General features: G+C 48.8%; 4 protein-coding genes across 4 annotated transcripts; 3 read left to right on the top strand and 1 right to left on the bottom strand.

Annotated features, from left to right (window-relative positions):
* Positions 1 to 842: 842 nt before the first annotated feature.
* Asppvi_005838 (RHS repeat domain-containing protein) lies at positions 843 to 5767 on the top strand (the record flags this gene model as incomplete). The annotated part of the gene is made up of 2 exons (XM_043301750.1): positions 843 to 1843; positions 1909 to 5767. The coding sequence occupies 2 exons, from the start codon at positions 843 to 845 to the stop codon at positions 5765 to 5767; spliced, it is 4860 nt and encodes a 1619-aa protein (XP_043157685.1).
* Positions 5768 to 11799: 6032 nt separating this feature from the next.
* On the top strand, positions 11800 to 12808 carry Asppvi_005837 (uncharacterized protein; the record flags this gene model as incomplete). The annotated part of the gene is made up of 2 exons (XM_043301749.1): positions 11800 to 11816; positions 11869 to 12808. The coding sequence occupies 2 exons, from the start codon at positions 11800 to 11802 to the stop codon at positions 12806 to 12808; spliced, it is 957 nt and encodes a 318-aa protein (XP_043157684.1).
* Positions 12809 to 13301: 493 nt separating this feature from the next.
* Asppvi_005836 (uncharacterized protein) lies at positions 13302 to 13847 on the top strand (the record flags this gene model as incomplete). The annotated part of the gene is made up of 1 exon (XM_043301748.1): positions 13302 to 13847. One exon carries the CDS (start codon positions 13302 to 13304, stop codon positions 13845 to 13847), a length of 546 nt encoding a protein of 181 aa, XP_043157683.1.
* A 1029-nt stretch (positions 13848 to 14876) lies between these two features.
* On the bottom strand, positions 14877 to 16749 carry Asppvi_005835 (DUF2841 domain-containing protein; the record flags this gene model as incomplete). The annotated part of the gene is made up of 5 exons (XM_043301747.1): positions 14877 to 15563; positions 15704 to 15852; positions 15898 to 16350; positions 16406 to 16610; positions 16657 to 16749. The coding sequence occupies 5 exons, from the start codon at positions 16747 to 16749 to the stop codon at positions 14877 to 14879; spliced, it is 1587 nt and encodes a 528-aa protein (XP_043157682.1).
* Positions 16750 to 23301: the final 6552 nt, after the last annotated feature.

Genomic DNA, 23301 nt, shown 5'->3' with positions numbered 1-23301 from the left:
CGCAGAACTTAAGAGGACCAGCTGTTTGGTTCAACAGAAGTTTTCTGCTTACGTGCGACCGCTCTTTTAGACTGATGTCACTCTAGACAAAAGATGCAAGGCGAATAGAGAAAATCCCGTGACAGGAAACAGGATGATGGCCGAATGAGCGATCACAGTATTGCTCTCCCGTCGTGTCTCAGCTTGCCACATTCCTATCGGACAATGCGGCAATGATCCACTCCCCTGCCGCTTGCGGCATGCACGACCAAGAGACCCGATGCATGACGCGTCAATGTTGCAATGTTGCCAAAGCCATGCAGTCTTAGATTTTCAGCTCGCCACAACCTGCCAAGCTCGGCTGGATGGGCACGGATCCGTGGTGGACCGCGGTCACCCCGACCTGACTTGAGACGAGGCCCACTGAACTCTTCCGGATGCAACCAAGCCGAAAAAAGACGGTGAGCATGTATTACGGGAAAGGTCATTGTAAATGTGAACACGAGTGCTGATGTTTTCGACGCAACCCTGTGTCACCCACACAATTTCCTGATCAATTCGGTTGCAAGTGCGCCGCCATGGGGATCCGACAACATGGACCGATGCAGGGTCGAAGTGTGACGTAAAKACTCCCTCTAAGAGATTGCACCTTCACCATTCGCTCAGACGTTAGCCCCAGAGCCGGCAGTGATAGATTTATTGATTGAAGGGGGGTTCTTTTGCCCGCTCGTTATCGACACGCTGCTTCAAAAGCCTAAAGCCGCAACCTCTGTCGTTCTCTCAAACAGAAGAGAAAGAAATAAGGAAGCAAATCAGCTTTCCCAACGTGACCCCACGACAGTTTGCCCACTTACATCGAAGTCATGGCATCAGGACAGTTTCAGGGCTCCCACGCCTTCACCCGCGCCGAACAGTTGTACCAAGAGTCGGTGAATCCTAATACGGGATCTTTGACCATCAAAGCGCCCCTTATGAAGCTCGCCGGGTTCCGCTCGGCTCTTGATTTCAACCTGAACTTGCTCTACAGCGCTGGAGCCCTGGGTACCTTTGGCTTGCCCAACAACTGGGGGCTGGATCTTCCCTATGTCTGCGGCGGCAAGAGCCTCACCACAAAGGGCCGCACGTACATCGTGGACTTGGACTGGTCTGACTCGGACGGCCACAAGTCAGGTCTGCGTTATGTCAATAACCATGGCATCGTGCTGAGGAAGGTGGATCCGCCCCTGCCCCTACCCTCGAGAGGAGGGGGATGGTACGGGTGGATACTGCAGAACCCGGACGGCTCGTCTGACTATTTCGACCAAGCCGGCAAGCCCAGAGAGCGGCACGACATGTACGGAAATTACCTCCGCCTATCTTACGCCAATGATCTGACATGCGGCGTTGACTCGCCCCGGCTCTGGCTACAGTCTATTGAAGACTCCTGGCACCAGAAAATCACCTTCGGCCATCAACCGGGCTCCAGCCTGAGCATCAAAGCCCCAGATGGGGCGGAGACAAAGGTCGTCTTCTCGACCGGCACTGGTGGCGTCACCTCGGTAGTCAACGCGGAGGGCTTGAAGACGACTTTTGAGTACGTCATCTTCGAAGGCAGGCGCTTGGTCTCCAGTGTCAAATATTCCAACGGGCTGCGATCGAGCTACAGCTATACCCGTATACCCTATCTCGGCCCCGATGGCATCCCCCATGTCATGGCGGCAGTAAAGGACCATTATCAAGTAAGCATGCCTGACAAAAAATTCCATCGACACAACCAGTATGTGTATGGCTCAGGGAGCAATTGTACCTACACGGGTGCCGTCATAGGTTTGCGGATGGGTGGTAACGTCGACCCTTTGATGGATAGAGGGCCTCAATCTGCGCAGTACAGGCAAGTCTTGTCCTCTTTTCGTCCTGGCTGCCAACGAGGAACTCACATGGTGTTGGTAGATATGATGTGGTCAAAACCGTGTTGGACGAAGACGACAAGCCCCTCTTGCGAGTCCGCACCTGGTACAATAACCTCCACCTGCCCACGGAAGTGATCATATCAGCCCCGGATGACAGGACAAACTTCACAGAAACCTGCAAGAAGCTCATGACCTACAAAATCGATTACGAAAGATTCGCTCGGACGTGTGCATATGAGTTGCCAGTCAAGATTGAGGTCTTTCACTGCGCCAAATTGGCTGGGAAGTCCGAGTGGATGCCCAGGCGGCGATTAACGGCCGCGTACAACGGGTACTATAATCCGGTCACTTCCAGCGATGAACTCTACTGCCCCGAGAAAAAAGGATACGAAAAGCAGTCGACGGTTGAGAAAGAGTACTACAGTACGTCAAGGGGGACGCAAATCCTGAAACAATCAACCTATCGGGATGAGGTGGCGCAGTGGGAGGAGCACATGAAGAGCACTCTTACGTCCGATGAAAAGGACATATCTTCCACCAACATCACCTTCCGGTCGAGCGGGAGAGGCGATTCCTCTGTTCAGCCGTGGAAGCACACCACATATCAATACGACGTGCGAGGGAGGCTCGTGAGTGAAACGTTGGCCTGGAGCCCGGGCGCTCGCGTCCCCAACGGCAGCGTTGTCTCCGCCACAGACACGAAGAAGTACGAGTACCGGGAGCCCATTCTCATTGAGCACCATAGCAACGCATTTGGCGAGACGGAGACAGTCGAGCGTGACGTGAGCAGGCCACTGGGACCCATAACGCGCCGTACACTGCCCTTGGGCCAGACCGAGTCATTTACCTACGACGCAATAGGCCGAGTCACCAAGTACACCGATGCCTTGGGCTTAGAAACGAAGACGAGCTACCACACCAGCGATTCGGAGGGCAGCCTCATTACGGTCGTCACCCCCACGGGGTATACATTGACAACTAGACTGGACATGCTCGACCGCGAAGTTGAGGCAACCGACAACGGGGATCCAACGGGGGACGGAACAGCCACATCAAGGACGCTCTGGACCAAGAAATATGACGCTCTGTCCAGGGTGATCGAAGAGTGCAATCAATTAGGCCTAGCCACTCGCTATAGCTACGATGAGCTTGACAGGCCCTTGACCACAGTGGACCCAAGGGGCAACGTGGTGCGCTACCAGTATGAGAATGGCGGCTTCAGAGAAATCAAGACGCTCAACGGGGATCGACGGACAATCCGCAACTTAAATGCGCGCTTGGAAGCCCTCGAAGTAGTCAGTTATACTGACTCGGGCGATGCACTGGGGGGCCATTGCATTATCGAGGAGCGCGGCTATGATGGTCGCGGCAACAACATCCGGAGCAAGCTGTATCGAAAGACCAGCGACGATTATGGTAAGGGGGCTTCCACCATTATTCGAGACGAGGTTACGGAATACGGCCCAGAGAACGCAGTTCTATCGCAGTCTGTCACGGGGCATACAGACCGGGGTGCCGATGTCGTGCAGCGACGCTTCGTCCTCGATCTCTTTGGAAATGTGTACACCTACACCAAGGATGTCACCTATGCCGATGGCCGGCAGTTTCTCGGCCACCAAGGCGGCATCCATGTCTTCGACCAGGCCAATCGCCCCATCCTCTTCCGAAACCAGGAAGGCCAGGAGGAGCGCCAGGTGTATGACAAAAACGGCTGGATCACGAAGCTTGTGAGGATGGATGGGACCGAGATCCGCTACAACCACGATGCGTTAGGTCGGATCACCCGTACCTCGTATCCGGATAGCCAGACAACGTATGCGTTCGATAAGGACGGCCGGCTGATACAGACTAAAGAAGAAGACGGGGGAACTGCTGTCCAGTACGAATACTCGCTTGACGGGACTCCCAAGCAGGTGACTTACGGGGATGGACGGAAGCAAATCTTCGAGTTGGATCAGTACAGTCGAGTCATTTCCGAGACAGATGCCTGCGGGGTCGTCCAAGAAATGACATATAATGAATTCGGCAGTGTCTCGCGCCAAAGTCGCGGTAGTGACACCGTGACGTATATGTACGGCAGCGTAAACCACACCGAGGGCCAAGTTCTCGGGACAAAACTGACGGGCGAGCAGCACGCGCATGATACTGAGCTCACGCACGATGGGTTCGGCCGGGTCCGGCGGACCAGGGTGCGGGATACTGCGCGCGGCATCACCCTGCTCGACACCAGTCTGACCCGCGATGCCCACGGCCGGGTGACCGCGCTAACTTCGGCGTCTGAAGCATCGCCAAGTCTCAATGTCGAGCGTATCTTCGCGTACGATGGTCTGGGTCAGTTGGTGGAGGAGAATCGTCGCAGCACTACAGAAAAGCCCTGGGACGTGACAAAGTACCAGTACGATGGCAACTCGAATGTGGTTTTGCTGAACCGCAACGACGACGTTGTCACAATGACTTACAACAAGATCGACCAGCGCACTGATTCGGGCATCGAATACGACACCAACGGGCGCATGAAGGTGGACGCAACGGGCCAGCGCTACTCGTTTGACGCCCGGGATCGCCTTCTTTCTGTTGAGAGCAGTAACAGCGCTGCCGCCACCAACACGGCAAGCAGATCGACCGGTACCTGGTTCACGTACCATGCCGATGACTTCTTGGCCCAGCATCGCCGAGGAGACTCACAAGTTGCGGACGCCGAGATGTACTACAGTAGGGGCAAGATCAATGCTATGCGCCGTACCAACACAGAGGAGGATGGTGAGGAGGCGGAGCAGATATCATTCTTATCCAACTCGACCTCGTCGCTAGTTTCCAGTATCAGCAACCTCCGGGGAAAGCAATACTTTCTTGATCAGCTCGGCTCCACCGCTTTGATTATGCAAGATACAGCCGAGGACAAGACTTGGCGATATACGCCTGCCACGTACGATGCGTACGGAAATCCCCTTAGCAGTGCTGAGGGCCAAGACGACGACAACAACGACAATAAGAGATACGCCATCAACTTCGGCTTCGCCCAAGAACTCTCTGACCCCAGCACGGGACTCGTGTATCTACGATCGCGATACTACAGCCCCCGGCATCTAGCCTTTATATCCATGGACTCGCGGAGGCGACAAGAGAACCGCTACGCGTACTGCTCCGGAGATCCCGTGAACCGAGCCGATCCGTCGGGCCATTCGTGGAAAGACGAATTCTTCACTGTGCGACACTTGACAAGCCTTGCCTTGGGCCTAGCAGTCGGCATCGGCGCGTCGTTTATCGCGGGTCCTTTGCTAGGCGCCGCCGCCGCGGGCGCCCTTAACCTCGCCGCTGTCTCGGGTTCCGAAATGGGTATTCTGGCCGGAGCAGTGGCAACCGAGGTCCTGGTCCCGCTGGCCACGGCCGCAGTATCGGGTATCGCGGGAGGGGTGGCTTACTCGGCATCCATGGGCGAACAGGTTGATGGCTGGGATATTGCTGTTTATGCGGCCGGCGGCGTGGTGGGAGAGGCGACGGCCATGGCCGCGAGGCCGCTTGTGCGGCCCTACATGGCCCGGCTCCTGGCCAGTGGAAAAGCACAGAACCTCTCTAAATGGGGCACTCGGAAACTGTTGGGCTGGGCTTCGGGAAAGACGACCCAAATGGCGTTGCAGCAAGTAGGCTCTGCGGCTGAGTCGTCGGGCTTCGTGGGGGTGGTTGGCGCTGCTGGTCTCACCGCTGCGGCACAAAGGAGTTTATCATCGCCGCTGTCCGTGGGTGTCTCTGGTGCGTTATGGGCTGCCGCCGATGGTGGAACTGATGGGAGAAGACTCGAGGTGAAGGCTGAGTCTGGCAGCGTCCATAGCGATTCGATGGCCGCGGGTTGGAGTGCCGAGGTCTGGGGCTCTCCTAGCTCACTTGACTGGCTTGCTTGATTGATAGAGTGTTACGGACCTACGAGACACCAACTGATGATGATGATGATGATGATGATGATGATGATGATGATGATCAATAGTCGCAGCTTTGGTATGTTCCTGGCTCCTCGCAGCTCGCAACTAGGTTACTGACAGCACCTTTAGATCCTCCGAGCTACACACAAAATCGCGGATCACTCTATAGTCGATCACACCACGCACAAGACAAACCCCTACTTGGTCATTGCCGCCCTTTGTACTGCTCTAAATAGTGCACTTCGCATCAATATGTACGAATGGATGGTTCTGTTACACAGCGATATATCACTAAACTCTGGCTGACAGCTCCCTTTAGATTCATCTCTCTCGGACTCTACGGAATCATATACTCCTTTATAGCTCGTCGTAAATGGATCAATCAATTTCATGTAAGTCTTGGCTCCCAGGCGCAGGTGAGAGTGCTCTGGAGGCTATGATAAGTGGGTGATCTCCGAGAAAGAATCCTGCCGCTAATCGTCCCTGGCTGTGGGACAGTTTGAAGTGCTCTTCACTGCGTGACTGAGCTGTCGTCGGAGCCCCATTGTGCTGTGTTATAACCTCCGGCAGGCATTCTGATTGCTCAATTTGAGTGTTTGAGGGTGGAAGGGTTCCGTTTAGCAGCGACTTATGCTGGTTCTCCCAGTCATCAATAGTCTGAAAGGAGTCTCTGGTGTGTGGGTGATCCGGACCTAATACCTTATTGCGCAGCCGACAACATGCTTCAATTAAAGCTAAGGCGTCTGGAAGCCTTCTTTGAGATTGCCAGGTGTACGCAAGGTTTGCCATGCTGCTCAGAGTGTTGGGATGCTCAGCTCCCAGCATGATCTTCCTTGTCTCTATTATTTGCATGTCCAGCTTCTCCGCTTCATTCCACCTTCCCTGATTCCAGTAGGTTGATGCCAGGCTGGCCATGCTGCGCAGAGTGTCAGGATGCTCAGCTCCTAGCAGTATCTTCCTTGCCTCTATTACTTGCTTTGTCGACAAGGAGATGGCCCTTTCCCGCTCTTTTTCCCTAACACCAACCTTAATCATTACGGTGTAACAGCACCAACATTTCATGATCAGGTGAAAAAGAATGCGCTACCGGAACGCCAGGACTGTGCAGAACATAGAGAAACGCAACCTATTCCAACAAGTGCAGAAATTCATGAGCAGCCTAACCATAAGCAAACTCACCAGCCTGCTCCCCTCCCTCCCATTGATATCTTTTTCAATGGATATCCAAATGAAAGGCGTCCAAGACCTTCATTTGAGTCCGCACATATGCAACCAGGGGAAAGATTTCTTAACTTGAAGGCCCAGGTCAGAGATCCTATTCTGATGACTGGCGGCGCATTTCCATCATCCAAGAGGACCCCGGAATTTGGTACACCCGAGACAGCTGCTCCTTCTGATCAGTGTCTTGAAATTTATAACAACCGGGCAGCAAAAAGGCGTCGTATCACCAATGACGTTTCTGGAAATGTGCTATTCTCTTACCTACCAAACCAGTTGACGACCGCAGAAAACCAGAATAGTAGAAATTATGAAGCAGCTATTGGGGTTACAACGTCACCTAAGCCCGATCAGATCATTGGTGGAGATGGGTGCTCAAAATTGGTATATTCAAAAGGTTAATAAAATACCAAAGTCCGGTCCAAGTCAATACACTGACAACTGTACAGCGAGCGGTCAGCAGGGTGTCCTCCCACCAATCAACACAATCTTGAATCCCTCTAGATCACCTAGTAAGGCCCTTCCTAACGTTTACAAATGCGGATTGTAATGTGTCAGGTTCGCATTGTGATACMGCTGGGGCCCTGTCACTCGCGCAAGGAAATCCACCACTTGAAGATCTGCTATGGATAGGCCCACTAGAGCAATACACAAAGGCATTTACCTCCGAGGGTCAGTCCATACAGGCACGCAGACAAATAAAGAGAGCATTCTAACGTCGTCTTAGACCATTCGGACCCAATTTCAGTGGGAGGAGTGCCGCTGAATGCGGATGTAGACTCCTGGTCTTTCTTCCCCTGCAGCGCTTCGGACTTGGATATATCTGACTGGCCGTGCTCAACCCAGAACCTTCAACCACCAAGGCTGCAGGGCAGCACCCTCAGAGCAGCACAGTCTGGAATAGGTTTTGAGCGAAGTCCAGGCGATGTGGACGCGTGGTCGTGCTTCGTGTCAGATAACCAACGTGAATCCACCGCACCCTCAGATGATAATCGAAAAGTATCAAGCAGCGCCGCCCACACAGAGTCCACTGGAGATGTCGATTCTTGGTCACAGTTCCAGCGTTTGAGTGACCAATCCACACCGGCGACGCTAGTGGAAGCTGATCAACTATCCACTTTCCACTTTGCGGCGATATCAGACAATACTCCGCAGCAGCTTGAGGCCGCTGGCGATGTTGATTCTTGGTCACAGTTCTCGATTGTGAATGATCAAGTACTGCCTAGGTTTTCAAGAGGAACCAATCAGATATGCCAGCTGGACAGCATGGATCATCTCTTTGGCCGTGCAATTATCAACTCAGAGGTAGCAGGAGATGTCGATTCATGGTCGCAGTTCATTTGCGAGAACTAAGAGGACCCAAGGAAATCTGGGCAAGGGATCGGTTGTGGGCTCCGGATCGATCTCTAGTCGACTTCAGACCGACAGTGTGCAGCGCGCCTAGAAGTCACAGGCGACGTGATTCCTGGTCATATTTCCGAGTATCTACGCCACTACTGAATGCCCCTATTTAGAAAATGTCATGTGCACTAGCAGGCTCCATATAGGCTCCCATGGAATGGCTCCAGGTCCTTCTGTTTAATGGGGAAGATTGTCGCCGTGGTATCAAGGGCCGACAAAATACCAACTTACCCCTCCAGGAACGAAAATCTTGTGTATACTCGCACCAGAAGACGGCACCACACGCGGAAGCGGCGAGGCAACACCAGGACTCATTCGAAGGGATTCTTTAAGGACAGCAGTCTGTCAATCATGGAAGGTTAGACTGCATTCAACCTACAGTCCCAACGGAAGACTGGGTGAGAAGAGATAGTTACCAAATATGGAAGTTTTTCAAGCTCGGAGAGGCTGGGCGCTTCGTCCAGAACAGGCCACCTAGACAGTAGCTCCGCTTTCAGCTTTTCATATACTGTGGGGGACGTCAATACCTGGAATGAGCCGTGCATAAGCGTTGTCCCAGTTGTATCAGCACCACCAAATAGTAAAGCTTGGGCTTCCTCATACAAGCTGCCTGCACTGGGAACAGTGCCGCTATGATAAGCTTGTGGACGAAGAAGCTCGTGGTATATTGTTGTTGAGTGCGGCAGATTCTGCAGTCCTTCTGGATTACTGGTCAAGTCTCTTATTTGCGATTTGAGCAGCTGGTTGGGTTTAACCCGACGTTAAATGTGATCACAGGATAACGGGGGGACAGAAACCAAACAAACCTGCTGTAAATCAACAAGCCCCGAAGTAGCTGGGCTGACAATTTTGGAAAGCTTTGGAGGGCAGTTCATAATTGCTGCTTTCAGGAGCGACGAGTGCTTGAAGCTGACAAAGATAGGCAAGGATGAGTCCATAGCCTTTATTATTGGTGCTTCGTAGTTTGGTGCATTAATGGCATCGACGGCATTTCCAAAACACAAATCTACCACAAAAGTATGTGGTTAGCGGAGCTACGTCCTAGGTGGACCGATAGATATAAAGATCTTACAGGTGATGACCTCGACGGACATGCATCGATATGCATAAAAAAGGTCCGCAGGTTTGGAGCCTAGCATTTCGAACGAAACACACAACTTCAATACCTTGTACCGTGTTAGCTCGAAAAGGTAAGAAAATGATGATGCTGGAGGAAGAGGATCATACCTTTTCCAGAATGAGTCCCTGAACATCCGCAACCGCTTTCTTCGAGAATAATTTTCTTAATACATCCTTTCTTTCCTTCGCTTCATCGTATGTCAGAAAACCAAACGAACAACGGTCCTCGCCGAAACTGTGATAAAGTGTCTTTTCTTTGTCCCACTTGTTCGATGCATTGTAGATTTCCAAATAAGCCGATGGGTCTCTAAAATGGATCTGTTGTAAGGATTTCAGTCCAAGCGCAGTGTATTAGCCAGGATGACCCTGATGAGACAATACCTCGTTGGGACCGATACGGACGATGTCGCCTTAGGTAGCATTTGTTGTCAACGGAAGGCTTGGCCTCGCTGTATGTGTTTCTTGCTTACCGTATTGGGTATGTAGCTTCTCAAGCTCATACACAAACGACGATTTAGCGACGAGTTCGATATATGCCCTGTAAAGAGAAGTAACTGCTGCAACACGTGGACCAGGAAACGAAGCCAGGGGGTGCCAGACTAGATTATGAAGCATGCAATAGACCACATAAATCACCAGTCCAGCTGCAACCAGCCATATGACACTACCAGTGGGGAGCTTGTCGATATTGAGCATGGTGTAATCGTCGGCTGCTGTATCTTTCTACAGCTGAGGTAGAGAATCGCTTGCGTGTGATACAGACCCTCTGGACAATCACCACGGGGCGGGAATCTGCGCAAAATATAATTAAGTCCATGAGCATGTTTATAGGACATGATGCCTGAGCGACCCCAGATACGTTCGCCAGCCAGTCCCATTGGCCAGCTCTTACTCAAGCTGCATTAGGACGAATTGAGTAAACCTTCGATTTGCCGCGGAAAAGAATCCCAGCCTTCCGTGCCGCTCTGGTTTACTACTAGTACACGACGGACAACATTAGTTCTGTCACATGATTGTCATTCTCCCAATCAAGCTCAATAATATAAAGATCCAAGCGCCTCATTGCAATAACCTTTGATGGCGGACGTTATTCTCTGAGCATTTATTATCGTCGCCGGAAATACATACCTGCGAGCAACGATGGCTAATAACCATCCCCAAATCTCCATGGTATGCATGTCTCAATGAAGTCTAAGTGCATCTTAGTCAACTTCATTTCAAGACTATGCTAAATATTCACCAGCACCCGGAATCGGAAGGCGATTCAACGTACAGCGAAATTGTCCAGTCGTGTGTGCTCACGTATCATGTTCCAGGTCAGGCTCACTAACCGAATATTCGTGTCGGCTAGAGAAACGACATCTCTTCGCAGTAGCATCCTTGACTATCATTATGAGAATGGACGGCGATATCATGCATATCACTCTGGTGCTTATTGGTGTGCATTACGAAACTCAGAACACGTAGTATTCCTAAACTGACATTATTTCAAGGGCCCAAATGACGAGCGCGCAATGGATCATCTCGATTTAGGGTAAGTGCCGCCAATCAAATTTGATTCCTCGCGCGAATGGTGACTCAATCTTCAGCTCTTCAGCCACCATTTGTATACCCTCATTCTTCGCGGGGAATTATACTCGGCACCGATTCCGAAAAATCCTCAAGTATGTAGCAGTAAATTTTTCCCCTTGGCCCAGGTGATTCCATGCCTGATCTCAAACGTGACATAGGAAGTGTTGGATATTGGAACGGGAACTGGCATATGGGCAATGTTCGTTCCGCCGGGTTGTGATAAATATAGGTGTATGTTCGACTCACACCTTCGCCTAGTGACTTCGCCGACCGCCATCCCTCTGCGAGAGTAACTGGTACTGACCTCTCCTCGATTCAACCGTATTTGGTACCGCCAAATGTTCAGTTCGAAGTGGACGACTGTTGTGACGAGTGGACGTTCTCGGCCAATAGTTTTGATTTTATACATGTCCGCGGCCTGTACGGATGTGTCGCGGATTGGGAAGTGTTCTACAAAAAAGCGCTCAGGTAGGATTTAGAACAGGTGTCCTTCGCTATTATGCATTCTTTTTAAAGCAAGTTATTTTTTTTTTTTTTACATCACACTGATCATCGTAGTAGGAGGCTTGTAGTTTCAACACCTCTTGTAAATAATTTTAAAGAAAGGGGGATTAAGAACAATGAAGCGGAAACCAAATGATTATAAGATCCTATCGTCCGCCTCCTGCATTCATTGGCAGCCATACTGTCAGGCATGAATAAGAATGGCCGGAATCACAGAGTAAGTTCAAATATCTAGCGACCTACTTTGATATTAACGGTGCTGGGCCCAGGTGCTTCAAGAAAGTTATCCCAGACTTGCCGGCGCAAGTGACAGAGTCGTTGATCTGCAGGATGTCTGGAGAGTCTAGCAATCCATTACCTGCCGTACACAAGTGTTTAAAGGAACTTCTTGCCAGCGATGATCCTTCAAGATTCCTTGGGGGCATTGGTTTGCGCTTGTGCTTCGTACGACCACCTACAAACTACGCTGCATATTTGGATCCTTACGACTTAGTTGAAATCATCCACCAGGCTATCAAAGGGGAAATCACCGATGGGCTCTCTGTTACAACCGTTCTTTGCGAGCTTGCCTCTTATGTTGTGGAAAAGCCGGGTCTCGCCTCGAGAGATTCTGTGGAGTTAGTTAAAATGTGTCTTAAAGAGACTGATATTGCCAACGCAGATTTGGCTCTTCGCGAAACTGGGGCGATCCAAATTATCCACACATATGCCGATCGAAGGATCGTGCATGCTGCTGGTCACGAAGCGGCTTTGATCTGGACCGTCCCGGGCCAAGTCCTTGTCCCCCTGTTCTTAAAGGACATACATGTGATGACTGAGAGGATCAACCGTGTTAGAAACAGGGATTCTGTCAGTCGTATGCGGAAACTGAACGCAGTACTCCATTTGCAGCGAGTACTCCGGGAAATTGCAAAGGAATGGACAAATTGCAACTCAGATAACGATACAACCATCCCTCAGCATTGGGATCTATACGATCTAGTGGGTATGTCGATGATGCTGGAAGACCGTCTACAAAGGAACCGGGATACCTCTGAACGCTGTCTCGGGTTGCTGAGCATTGGTATGGACAAGGTCAGGCGTGACATCAAGGACGATGTGAAAGCTGCTGCATTATATGGTAAACTGAGTCCTCAGGCGCTGCGCAGTCCAAATTTTGGTATCCAACTGCGAGTATTGGAAGAATATATCATGTATCTCGAACAGTAACACCGCCAAAATACGCAAGCTCATGTTGATTCCCAGACAGTCGCGATCCACATCCATTTGCAGTGATTGTTCGTAATGGGATACCGCAGTTGCCAATTTTCTGAATCTCCGTATATCCGATAGGAGACGGACATGTCTAGTTATCCCCACTTGTCGCTAGGAAACAAAATCCTGCTAGTCTTGCAAGCTATCCTGGTCGATAAAGGTGCCACTGAGAGTCATGCGTAGGCGTGGGGTTGAACGCTTTGGGCTTCATGGACATCCACCCTTCTGAAGTACGTCAAAATATGGTAGGGGAAACTACCGCATTGGCCAGTCGAATACAGATCTTGAAATCCGTTTGATCGTGTTACAAATGATAATTGCTCTTTTCCCAGGGCGGTTACCGCCCACGATCACGTGAGCTCATGACACGTAGAAAATCAACCATCATGGTTTCAAAACCTTCCTGATGCCCTTGGCCGTGGTGCTGGTGGTGATTGTTTAGACCAACATGGACTTTCAGTACTGGAGCAGAGATCTCGGCGCCAGAGCATTTCTAATTCTCCAACGTCTTAAACAATTCTATAAGACATTTGCCCTTCTCAATGGTTTCATCAGCGTTGCCAGCGCCACTGCACTCTCAATGGAAGAATTCCACCCTACAAGCTCCAGCCTCGCATCTGCTTCTGAAGGTCTTCTCTGCAGCTCCATTATTACCGCTATTATCTCGGCCATCATGTGCATTGTGTTACTCCTCCGGTTCGAGGGTGCGGAAAATGTCACACAAGGCGAGCTAGCAGTGGCCTGGGCACCGCTGGTCCTACTTGATATTTCCGTATTGGAATTCCTTGTCGGACTGCTTTGCTGGTACCTAGAAAGAAACACGTCCTGGAGAGGCCTCCTTATGGGCGTACAGTTCATGGTGCTCACAGGGTTCTGCGTTGTCTTGTCGTTTTGCATCTGGTCGTCGTTAAAAATGAAGGGTGGCCTGGGTAAAGAGGAAAGGAAAACTGGTTCAAGGAACAGCATGAGCCACAGTCCAGAGTCATCATCATGAGACAGGGAGCGGCGTTGTAGAGAAGTCTGTGAATCCTATCTATTCCACGTCAACAGGAATTGTGTTGAGGTCTGGGTTTGAAAATCTTGGCTGTTGATTTTGCAATGTGCTAGAACAGGCCTGCGAGCCCATCAGTGTGATTTATGTCTCTTTGATAGCTTCAGGTTTCTACACTGCACACAGCTGCAGGCGAAAGTGATGATTAAACGGGGGAGCCAAGCTGCAATGGACGGGTTCACTTGGCAAAAATGGCCATAAGCTCTGCCTTAGGCTCTGACTATAGTGAGATTTCCGATATCCTAGGATATCGAAATGGACACTTCGCCCTCGCAGGTTGAACCGCAAATACCGGCGAGAGCAACACACGGTAAGGGGGCTAATCTTTCAGCCAGATTATTTATTATTTTACTGATCAAACTTAGGTAAAAAGCAGAAGCTCGTAGCATTGAACCGAACAGTAAGCATGAATGGGTAGAATCAGAACAATTATAATGAAACACCCTCATGCCTGGTTATCTCCTATTCAGCCGATCGGCGTCCAAAGAGAACGAGCTTCGTCACACCTCGCTGCCAATTGTTCAGATCATGATTAAGAGAAAGAAAGTGAAATTAACAAACACAAGAACATCACCCATATTTGCATCTCATGCCATCTGGCGCCGTCTCCAACAGGATTTTGGAACGTATGTATAAGGAAAAAGACATGATCGAACATAGAGCAAGCAATGAGTATATATACTAAACGAATAAGAACTGGGAAGTCATCGACAGAACCTGCTATATAAAACCACGGAGTGTCCTGGCAGTCACTTGGCCTGGAACATGCTGAATGGCTAAGTCCGTATTGACAACAAGGTCAGGGACTGGGAAAGAAACAAAAACAAGTTCGAAAGACAATTATCAGTGAACCGAACCTTCAAGGCTGCAGGAGGGTCAAAACAGTGGTCAAGGATTCATTCTTGTGGTCTACATTGAGTCCAACTGTGGGGATGGCCGCATCAGCTAGAATGAGGAGCCTGCTGTGATGGCTCACAGGGATGACTCAAAGATCCTGTGCGGAAAGAAGGGCTTCTCATGCTCATGCATGCTTGGTCTGTTTTGAGGCAGGTTCGGCAGGCCGTGAGCCATGTGAGGCATTTCCTGAGGATGAGACGTCAGGGACCTGGGAAGCTGATATGACATAGTAGTCTGAGATATGGCGTGACTGGGTGCAGTACCATACACCATTGGGTTGAAGAGATTGTGTTGGAATGAAGGCGCCCAAGGGTTGAAGCTGGCCGACTGCTGCATGGGCAGGGGTGCTTGGCGGTGGGGGGAAGTCTGCTCCGGTGTGGAGGAGGTAATGGACTCCTGTGTCATATAATCAAAAGCAGCATGCATCTCATTAGGGCTGACAGGTGCAGTTGTTGCATGTGTTCTGGGCATCTGCTGCGATGCATAATCTTTAGTAAATTCAGAGGTCGTGGGAAGGAGGGTCTGATCAGCCCAGGGTGTCTCACCTGAGCTCAACCACTCCGGTAAAGAAAACAACTGGTTTCTGTCATCTCCCATATCCTTTGGACGAATTGGTGCCGCCATGCCCATGTACTCAACTGAACTCAACATCAGGCTGGTTGAGTTCATCTCAGAGTGGAGAATGGGAAGTGCCTCATCCGCGTTATCTTCTTGCTCATGCTTCTGGTTCGGACCCACATTGGAGTCGCCATCCCTCTCTTTCTAGTTCAGCATTCGGTTGACAGCATGCATGATTGTGTTGGCATCTGAGGCTCATCAACAGCTGTCAAAATGAGTTTCATGGAAAGAAGATGCCGCTTACTAATTTCTCCTCTTTCATAGCATTCTTCAATCCTTCTCACTCTGAAGACCTCGTCCAAGATTAGGAGTTTATGGGGGTCGGTGAGCCGCCGCTTGCAGTTGTGGGCAATTTCCTGTAATTGATCCATGGTGATACCGAATCTTCTAAGCTTCTGGATGATATGGATCAACAGAGACAGGCGTTCTAAGTCTGTCAGCAGAGTTACTTAACACTGCAGATTTTCTGGAGGGTTACATGTATGATCCTTTCGAAGATGGTCAGGCTCCTTGTGGACCACATTAGGGGGCCACCATTCAGGCTTTGTCATCTCTGGGTTGCCCTTCTTACCAGGAGGGGCTCCTGCAGGGGGTTTACCCCTATTATAGGGGTGCTTGACTTGCTTTTGTGGCTCAATGAACTTAATGAATGCCTTTGCAATCTCATGACAGTTGAGCTGCTGAAAGTGCTCTAAGGATTTCTCATAGTAGTTAAGGACTTGAGGAGTATTACTAATCTTGAGCTCAACCATGTCCACTGACCTACAAGAGGGTGTTTCCTTAACAGGGACTGAGAACTGGATGGATGGCGGTACACTATACATAGAGTGGGCTGTAGAATTTCTACCCCATGTAGTTTGGTGGTAAGACAAGTGAGCAAGTGGTTGATGAGATTTATAGCTATATGGTGTAGCACTACCAGCTGACAACCCTGTTCAAGTCAGATCAGCAAGAATACTGTACTTGTGCGCGGAGTATTTACATACTTTGAACCATGGGCAGTTGATATTTTATTTTGGCACCAAGGAGTTCTAAGAATCTTTTATGGATTTCAGGTGTGAAAACAGTCTCATTTTGCTCCTGGATAGATGCAGATTCCACCACCTTAAGTCTGCCCATGTTGTTGAGATAGATCATGGCATAGTGGGCGTAAGGGATGTTGATCGACGAACGCATGGATAGACCCATGGGCTATATATGTCAGCTCCATATGTCTTTCCAATGCCGGTATACTTACTGGGACAGTATCCCAGCCATTAACATCATCCTGCATGCATGATGCTGGCCTTTTACTGGAGCCCACCCCAGGAGCAGGTGCACTGAACACCATTGTGCAATTTGAGAGGTTGATGTTGACAGAGGTATGGTAGGTTCTGTTAAGGAGGTATATCGTTCGGACAACCYCGAGTTGGATGTTTCTCAGGTAGTACAGTCATTGAAGGCTGAGAGGTAGATAGTGCTCAACACATGAAAATGCCGTCGGGATCGGAGCGAGTTTACACCTGCGATGGCGGCAATATATATTGTCTTGAAGGTCTTTGTTGTTTCTTCCAATGGGATCAGAATAGTGTGAGCTGAGATGGTGATGAGGCTGCAGAGATCCAGGTCTGGTAAAGTCACGGCAGATAAATGCCGCTGATTAGCTTTGTTTAACACTTGGAAAGGTGCAGCGTGCCAGAAGCCTTAAAGGGGGATACAAGATACAGCAATGAGAAAGGCCTAAAATTTAGATAAGAATATCAAGATAGAAGCAAAACCCAGCACGGCGGTTCGAGTCCATGACCTTGCTATTTGCTGTAGTTTGCTTCTGGAGGTAGACAAGCCATTTTGAGGAGCCCAATGCCTATCGAACAGATTTGAGAGGGGGTAGTATGCGTGACAGGTGACGACATGCTACTCACAGGATCCACCCAGACAAGAACAGAGATCAGATACCCAACGAGGTTTGAGATCGGCCTGGGAAGTGGGAGATGCTGCAAGATGACCGGCAACCGATTTCAGCACACAGATGGGCAGGTGCGACAAGCTGCGACAGAGTTGGAATTAGATCAAGACTACTTGGCCCTTTCCTTTATTTTCTACTCTGGGGATATGTACGGTAAACGAGGATGGTGACACAAAGTCAAGTCAAGAGAAGAGATAATCAGTGACTGACGGGTGAGAAGCTACCCATAGCTCAAGGGAACACTCAATGTCCTGAAGGAGAGAGGAACTGGATGAGAAGAAGGATTGGGGCTTCAAGGCGGGGGAAATGGCAGTTTTTCAGTGTGATGAGAGATCGAAATGCCTGTGCCTCTGGGGTATTGAATAACAATGGAATATAGAAGTAGAAGCGCCATCTGGGACACTTTTTTTATTTCCCTTTTTTTTTTTCCCTTTTTCAATTATTTCCCTATATATTTCTTTTAACCGGAGTCTGACTGGTTACAGTGCTTCCGGCATTGTCGCCTAGCTACGCGATATTTGGCTAATCCTAAGACTGGTCGATTGGCAGCAATGACCCTTCTAGTTTGCCACAGCCTATCTGAGGAGCCTTGTCTAGCGTGCGTAGCGTATGGCACCAGATGACTTATTCAGCTTAGCGAGTGGATAAGGATGGCTGAAGCTTTTGGGATAAGTTGGAGGCAAAAAGTGCTCTGGACTTCCACCGCCTACGATCTCATGGCACACAGAATTAATAGACTCACAACAAGCTGCAAGCGGGGAAGTCATGCAGGGGCTCCAGTAGGGTATGATATCCCTCTCTGCCCTCCTAGCATGAATCAAGTACAATACACAGGTTCCCTATCCTACTTCCTGCATCTAATGCAGCATAGTTTGCATGCCATGGATGGTAGAATTGCATGAACACAAATTCCAGCTGCTCTTAGCTAAGAATAGAGTATCTTCCCTCCCGGCAACAGTAGTTAGATGAGCCTCTCTGAAATGCTTAAAAGTAGCAAAACTGTCCTCTATCCTCAGCTATAACAAAGTACTAGACGCCACCATCAAGGTCGAGTCCATTCTGGTAACTAGTCCTGGTATAGAGGACCTTGTGTCTGATCAACATCCATAATCTCACTTTTGCATGTACAAGCACTCAGGATAAGACTTATGGTGACAAATACAACAGACTAGGCCTACTGGTACTTCCGTCCTGCAGCTACAGCAGGGCCGCCTAAGGCGCAAACTGGGTAACTTCTTATCCCAATCATGTTTTGGTGCTTCTCCAGCTTTCCTGTAAATTAATGGCGGCCTCTTGATAGCAGGTCTTTGTCTTGGGGCGTATGAATGCCTGGTTCTTGCTGTAACCTATCAGCTAGTAGACGCCAATGAGGATTGCTACCCCTTATAATCTTGTGTTCTTCTTTATCCTTCTTTCTTGGTATGAGAGCTTTCCCTCCCTGCCCCTGTATTTTGCTGCTTCCTAGTTTCCATCTAATATATTAGTGCCTGGGGCCATGATTGTGCACAAAGGACTTGGAGTATCTATATTGCTCTTCAGGGGGTTATTAATTATTGAGTGAAGGCAGCAGAAGACTCAGGATCAGCAATGCGCTTCTTCTTAAAGTGGGCGTTAAGGGCAAATAAGATGAGAAAAGCTCCCATCCATATAACACTTATACTGTACGCAAGTATATCACGCCCTAGTCTCCTTTTCCAGCATATTTTCCTCGTTGGGGTGGTTGGTGTATTGGAAGATAGGAGGCTCCTCACCCTTGGCTACTCTTACTGGTATAGCAGGGAATATTCTCAATCAGGGATGTGATTATCGTGCATGGCGCATAGAAGATCTGAGCGCAGTATTAATTATGCCTACAATGAGTGGTTTTCGTAATTCTGGGTGCTGGCAGCCAGCCAAACATCCTGACTGAATAATTCTGACTTGGAACATTCTGTCCCCTGAACCCCCTGGACCCGTGTGATTATTTTATATATTTTACTTTTTCCGTAGTGTCCTTCTATTTTGCATTACTAGATTTATCTTTCCGCCCAACCTTTTTACTCCTGTATAGTTGCCGCCTTAATGACTGCAACAGGTTAATGCAAGAAAAGGAAGTGCTTATGACCAATCAATATGGACAGAGGGAACACTGTACAGGCAAAAGAAGGTGATAATATTATCTAGATTGCTATGCTAGAGACAGGACTGTGTTTGCTTTGGCTTTGGGAGTAGTAGAATATTCTTAATTAACTTTTTTGTAAAGCCCTAGAATTGTTTGAAAGTCTTTGTCTTTGACAATCTGGTAAAATGCTCACTGATTATCCCAGTATGAATTATTAGATCCTGGTAGTGGAGTACAGACACCCTGATCATCCATGTCCTGATGACTTTGTTGCTGTCATAGACAGGGAGAAACTCTTCAAGCACACCCTCAGTAACCTCAGACTCCTCAGAGTCCCGGACGCAAACAGGTTGTTGTAGATGCATGGCAATGACTGCGAGTTGGCTGTCTAAGCTCTCCTTGAATTCCTCATTAGCAAGTAGATCTTTTCTAATTCTTTTCTGAATCCAATGGCCAAGGCCTCCTCCCAACATCTCTGTTCGAGACATGCTCATCAACACTATATAGTATTAGCCATAGGAGAGGTGGTTCCAACTACATGGAAAAATGCGCTGGCATTTGGCAAGAACGGCAGGAGATGCGGGTGCTGGTGCTAAGCGGGAGGTTGGCTCTTCTTCAAATCTCATGAAGATAAATAATGTCGCTAGTAGTGCTCTAGTTAGCCAGTGTGATGTACTAACACTAGGGTGCCTTACTGATTAAATAATTGTTCGCAAAGTACACTCTGGCTTTAGAAAGCTCTAAATCAATATCATCCTCTGTCATTATTGCAAATTAAAGGAGTCGCCGTGAAGGTGCTTGTACTAGCTCCAGAAGAGCTACTACGACCTATCTCCTCTGTTGACTCTGGCTTGGCTTGCTTTGTTGAACTCTTAGCCGGTGCTAGAAAGTAATAGGCGCATAAAAGAAGAAAGATAAATAGGAACCATATTAGATAGAGAATGGAGACTAAGTAGAGAGCCTTTTCAAACCACATTATTTAGAAAATGCAGACTATGTAGAGAGCCTCTTTAAACCACAGTAAGTTATCTGCTTTGTGATCATCGCTCCTATATATGCCTCTGGCGTCATAAGACAGAGGCTGGGCTACATGAAAATTTCGGCTATTAATGCTAGTGTCTTGGAGGGTAAAATATAAGAAATTATAACACCAAAAGAAATGAGTCTTAGCCAAAGAAGTTTGGCTCTAGTCATGTCCAATAATCCCTTCCAGACCTGTCCTAGAGCTTTCCAAATACACTTCAGATAAAACTTGACTACATCCATGTTAAAAAACCAGGTAATAAAACTAAATCTCTAGTTCTTCCTAGGCATCAGAAACAATAAGCCACTCCTTTTTGATAATGTTGTAGCGATTCTTGAGTCTGTCCTACTCCTCTTTTGGTATACGGCCCAGAACAGCATTGAGTTTGATTCGAAGCAACTCGCGGCCTTCAGGGGTCAAATTAGGCGCGTGAATCAGTTGTGGGCAAGATATGAGATGGATCTTTTTGGGGGTCTCCTGAAACCGAGCTGTAAATACTATATGGATCTGATCCCCTTTGATTAAAATGCCGCAGTAGTCTCTGAAGAAAGATATTATAAACTTCGTCTCGGCTGCGACAACGTCTTGAATTGGTGGTGCGTGTAGATCTGCTAAGCTGGCTTTGAACGGTGCGGTATCTTCCATCTTTCCAGAGTTTGATTGAATTATCGGCCGGACGTTATCATATTTTGAAATAATTTCATTGGTAGCCTGGAGAGCTGGGGATTGTGCGCCACCTGATGCGGAAGAGGAGGCTTTCCAGGAGTTTGTGAAGCAGAACATGTTTGCCCAGGCAAAGGCTACTTGAGGAAAGAGCATGCTGAAAGGATGAACTGGTCTGTGCCAGATTGCGGTGAGCACTCCGGATAAGGCTGGCATTTATAGATCAAGTTGCGGTCCTTAATGGCCCGATAATGAGATTAGAATTACGGATTCTGGAAGTGAAGCAGGACACAGGTTTGAATCCCTGGACTCCCCATGCTGGTCATTTTGGACTGGCTGAAATGGTAAGTAGAGCAATGTCATCACAATCTCGCGCGGCTCGTGAACTACTCAAGTCGAAGAGTAGTGTCCTGGGTGCGTTCATGGCACAAATTAGGAAAGTTAAACTTCATACACAAGCTCTTGATAGCCAGCTGGAGCAATATACCACACTCCCCAGGCCATCTTCACTCCTTCTCGAGCTTATCCCAGCATCTCCATCCAAAAAGACATAATGTTCCCTTTGGTCATGTTAGGGTTAGCTGTGGCTTTCTTCATGCCAAGAGTTGTGGAGCAAACTAGTGAATCATATCTGACTACGGATGCAGCTAAGAGCTGGGGCAAAACAAGGCATGGTCGCTGTCAGCTGCCTCTGTAACTATTAGTCTCCTGCAGCCTCACCACTATACTGTGGTTGACCCCGGTGGTTTTGTTAGTACGGTGGGTCTTTGCAACGAACGAATCATATTGATTCTGCCGCTATCCTAGTAATTATCTAATATTTCGTATGACCTCCTTCTGCGTTGATTACTGCCTGACATCTAGCTGGCATAGATTCGATTAGATCCCTAAGGAAATCCTCAGGGATGGCATCCCAGGCAGCTCGAACTATCTGTCGTAGAGCATCATATGTTGGTTGGTGGTTCTCATCTGGATATTTYGCTTGGATCCAGTCCTTCATCCAATTCCATACCACCTCAATTGGATTCAGATCAGGGGAGAAAGCTGGCCATCTAACTGGATAGATTCCACGCTCATGAAGCTCATTAAGTGAACCAGAATGGCCAGGTGCACCRTCTTGCATTAGCTGGAGCCAGKTATCTTGYCGTCTAAGCAGGCGAAGATATCCATTAATTATAGGAACCACCCTCTCAGTATATCGTTCTGCATTAATTGTACCCCATTCYTTCTCCCAGAATAGACATGGTCCTTTAGTAGAACCATGAAATGAGCCCCAAAACATCCATCCRCGTCTTTTAGGAGGAGAGGTGCGAAGACATGTCTCCTCTAGCTCTTCACCAGCCTTCCTAGTCACGTAGATTCGTTTATGGAAGCCTGATGTAACCCATGTCTCGTCAGACCAGAGAATCTGATTCCATTGCTCCGTTGTCTAGTTTACATGCTCTAACGCCCAGGCAAGACGTACACGCTTATTCTGGTCAGATAAAGGAGGTTTTCGAAGGGCAATACAGCGAGTATAACCTCGTTTCTTTAACGCATGAGCAAGGGCGGTTGGTCCGACAGGTAGATCAAGTTCTTGACAGAGTTTATGGAAAGGTAAGCGGCGATTTCGCTTAGAGGAAGAGATAAATGCTATAATATCATTAATATCTTCCTCAGAGAGCTTTGGCGGCTGCCCAGGAGCCTTCCTAGGTGTCATTTGCTGGTTTTGACAGGTATACTGAACCTGGCGGTGCGTGATTTGAAGCTGATCTGCAATCTGTTGATAGGTGAAGCCAGCGTCTCGGAGGGTAAGAACACGAATTCGATCATCTCGGCTAAGGCGTATAGAATTACCCCTCTGCTCAGCTGCCTGCTGAGGGGGGGTGCTAGGTTCGGGGGTAGGCATGGCGTGTTGATTGCTCACTAGGTTCACTAAGATAGGAGGTCTTATTAGCTTCATATAATACTAATTAGGAAGGCGGTAATAGATACTAGAAGGATTCAAATCCCTGCAAGGCCCACCGTACTAACAAAACCACCGGGGTCAACCACAGTAGTCCTTCAGTAACTATTATTATCCTTCAGTAACTATTATCCTTCAGTAACTATTATCCTCCAGTAACTATTATCCTTCAGTAACGATTATCCTTCAGTAACTATTATCCTT

This window comes from Aspergillus pseudoviridinutans, assembly GCF_018340605.1.
Source record: "Aspergillus pseudoviridinutans IFM 55266 DNA, scaffold_4, whole genome shotgun sequence".
Classification (NCBI taxonomy): domain Eukaryota; kingdom Fungi; phylum Ascomycota; class Eurotiomycetes; order Eurotiales; family Aspergillaceae; genus Aspergillus; species Aspergillus pseudoviridinutans.
Note: the sequence above shows the minus strand (reverse complement) of the source record. Positions and strands in the feature narration are given on the sequence as shown.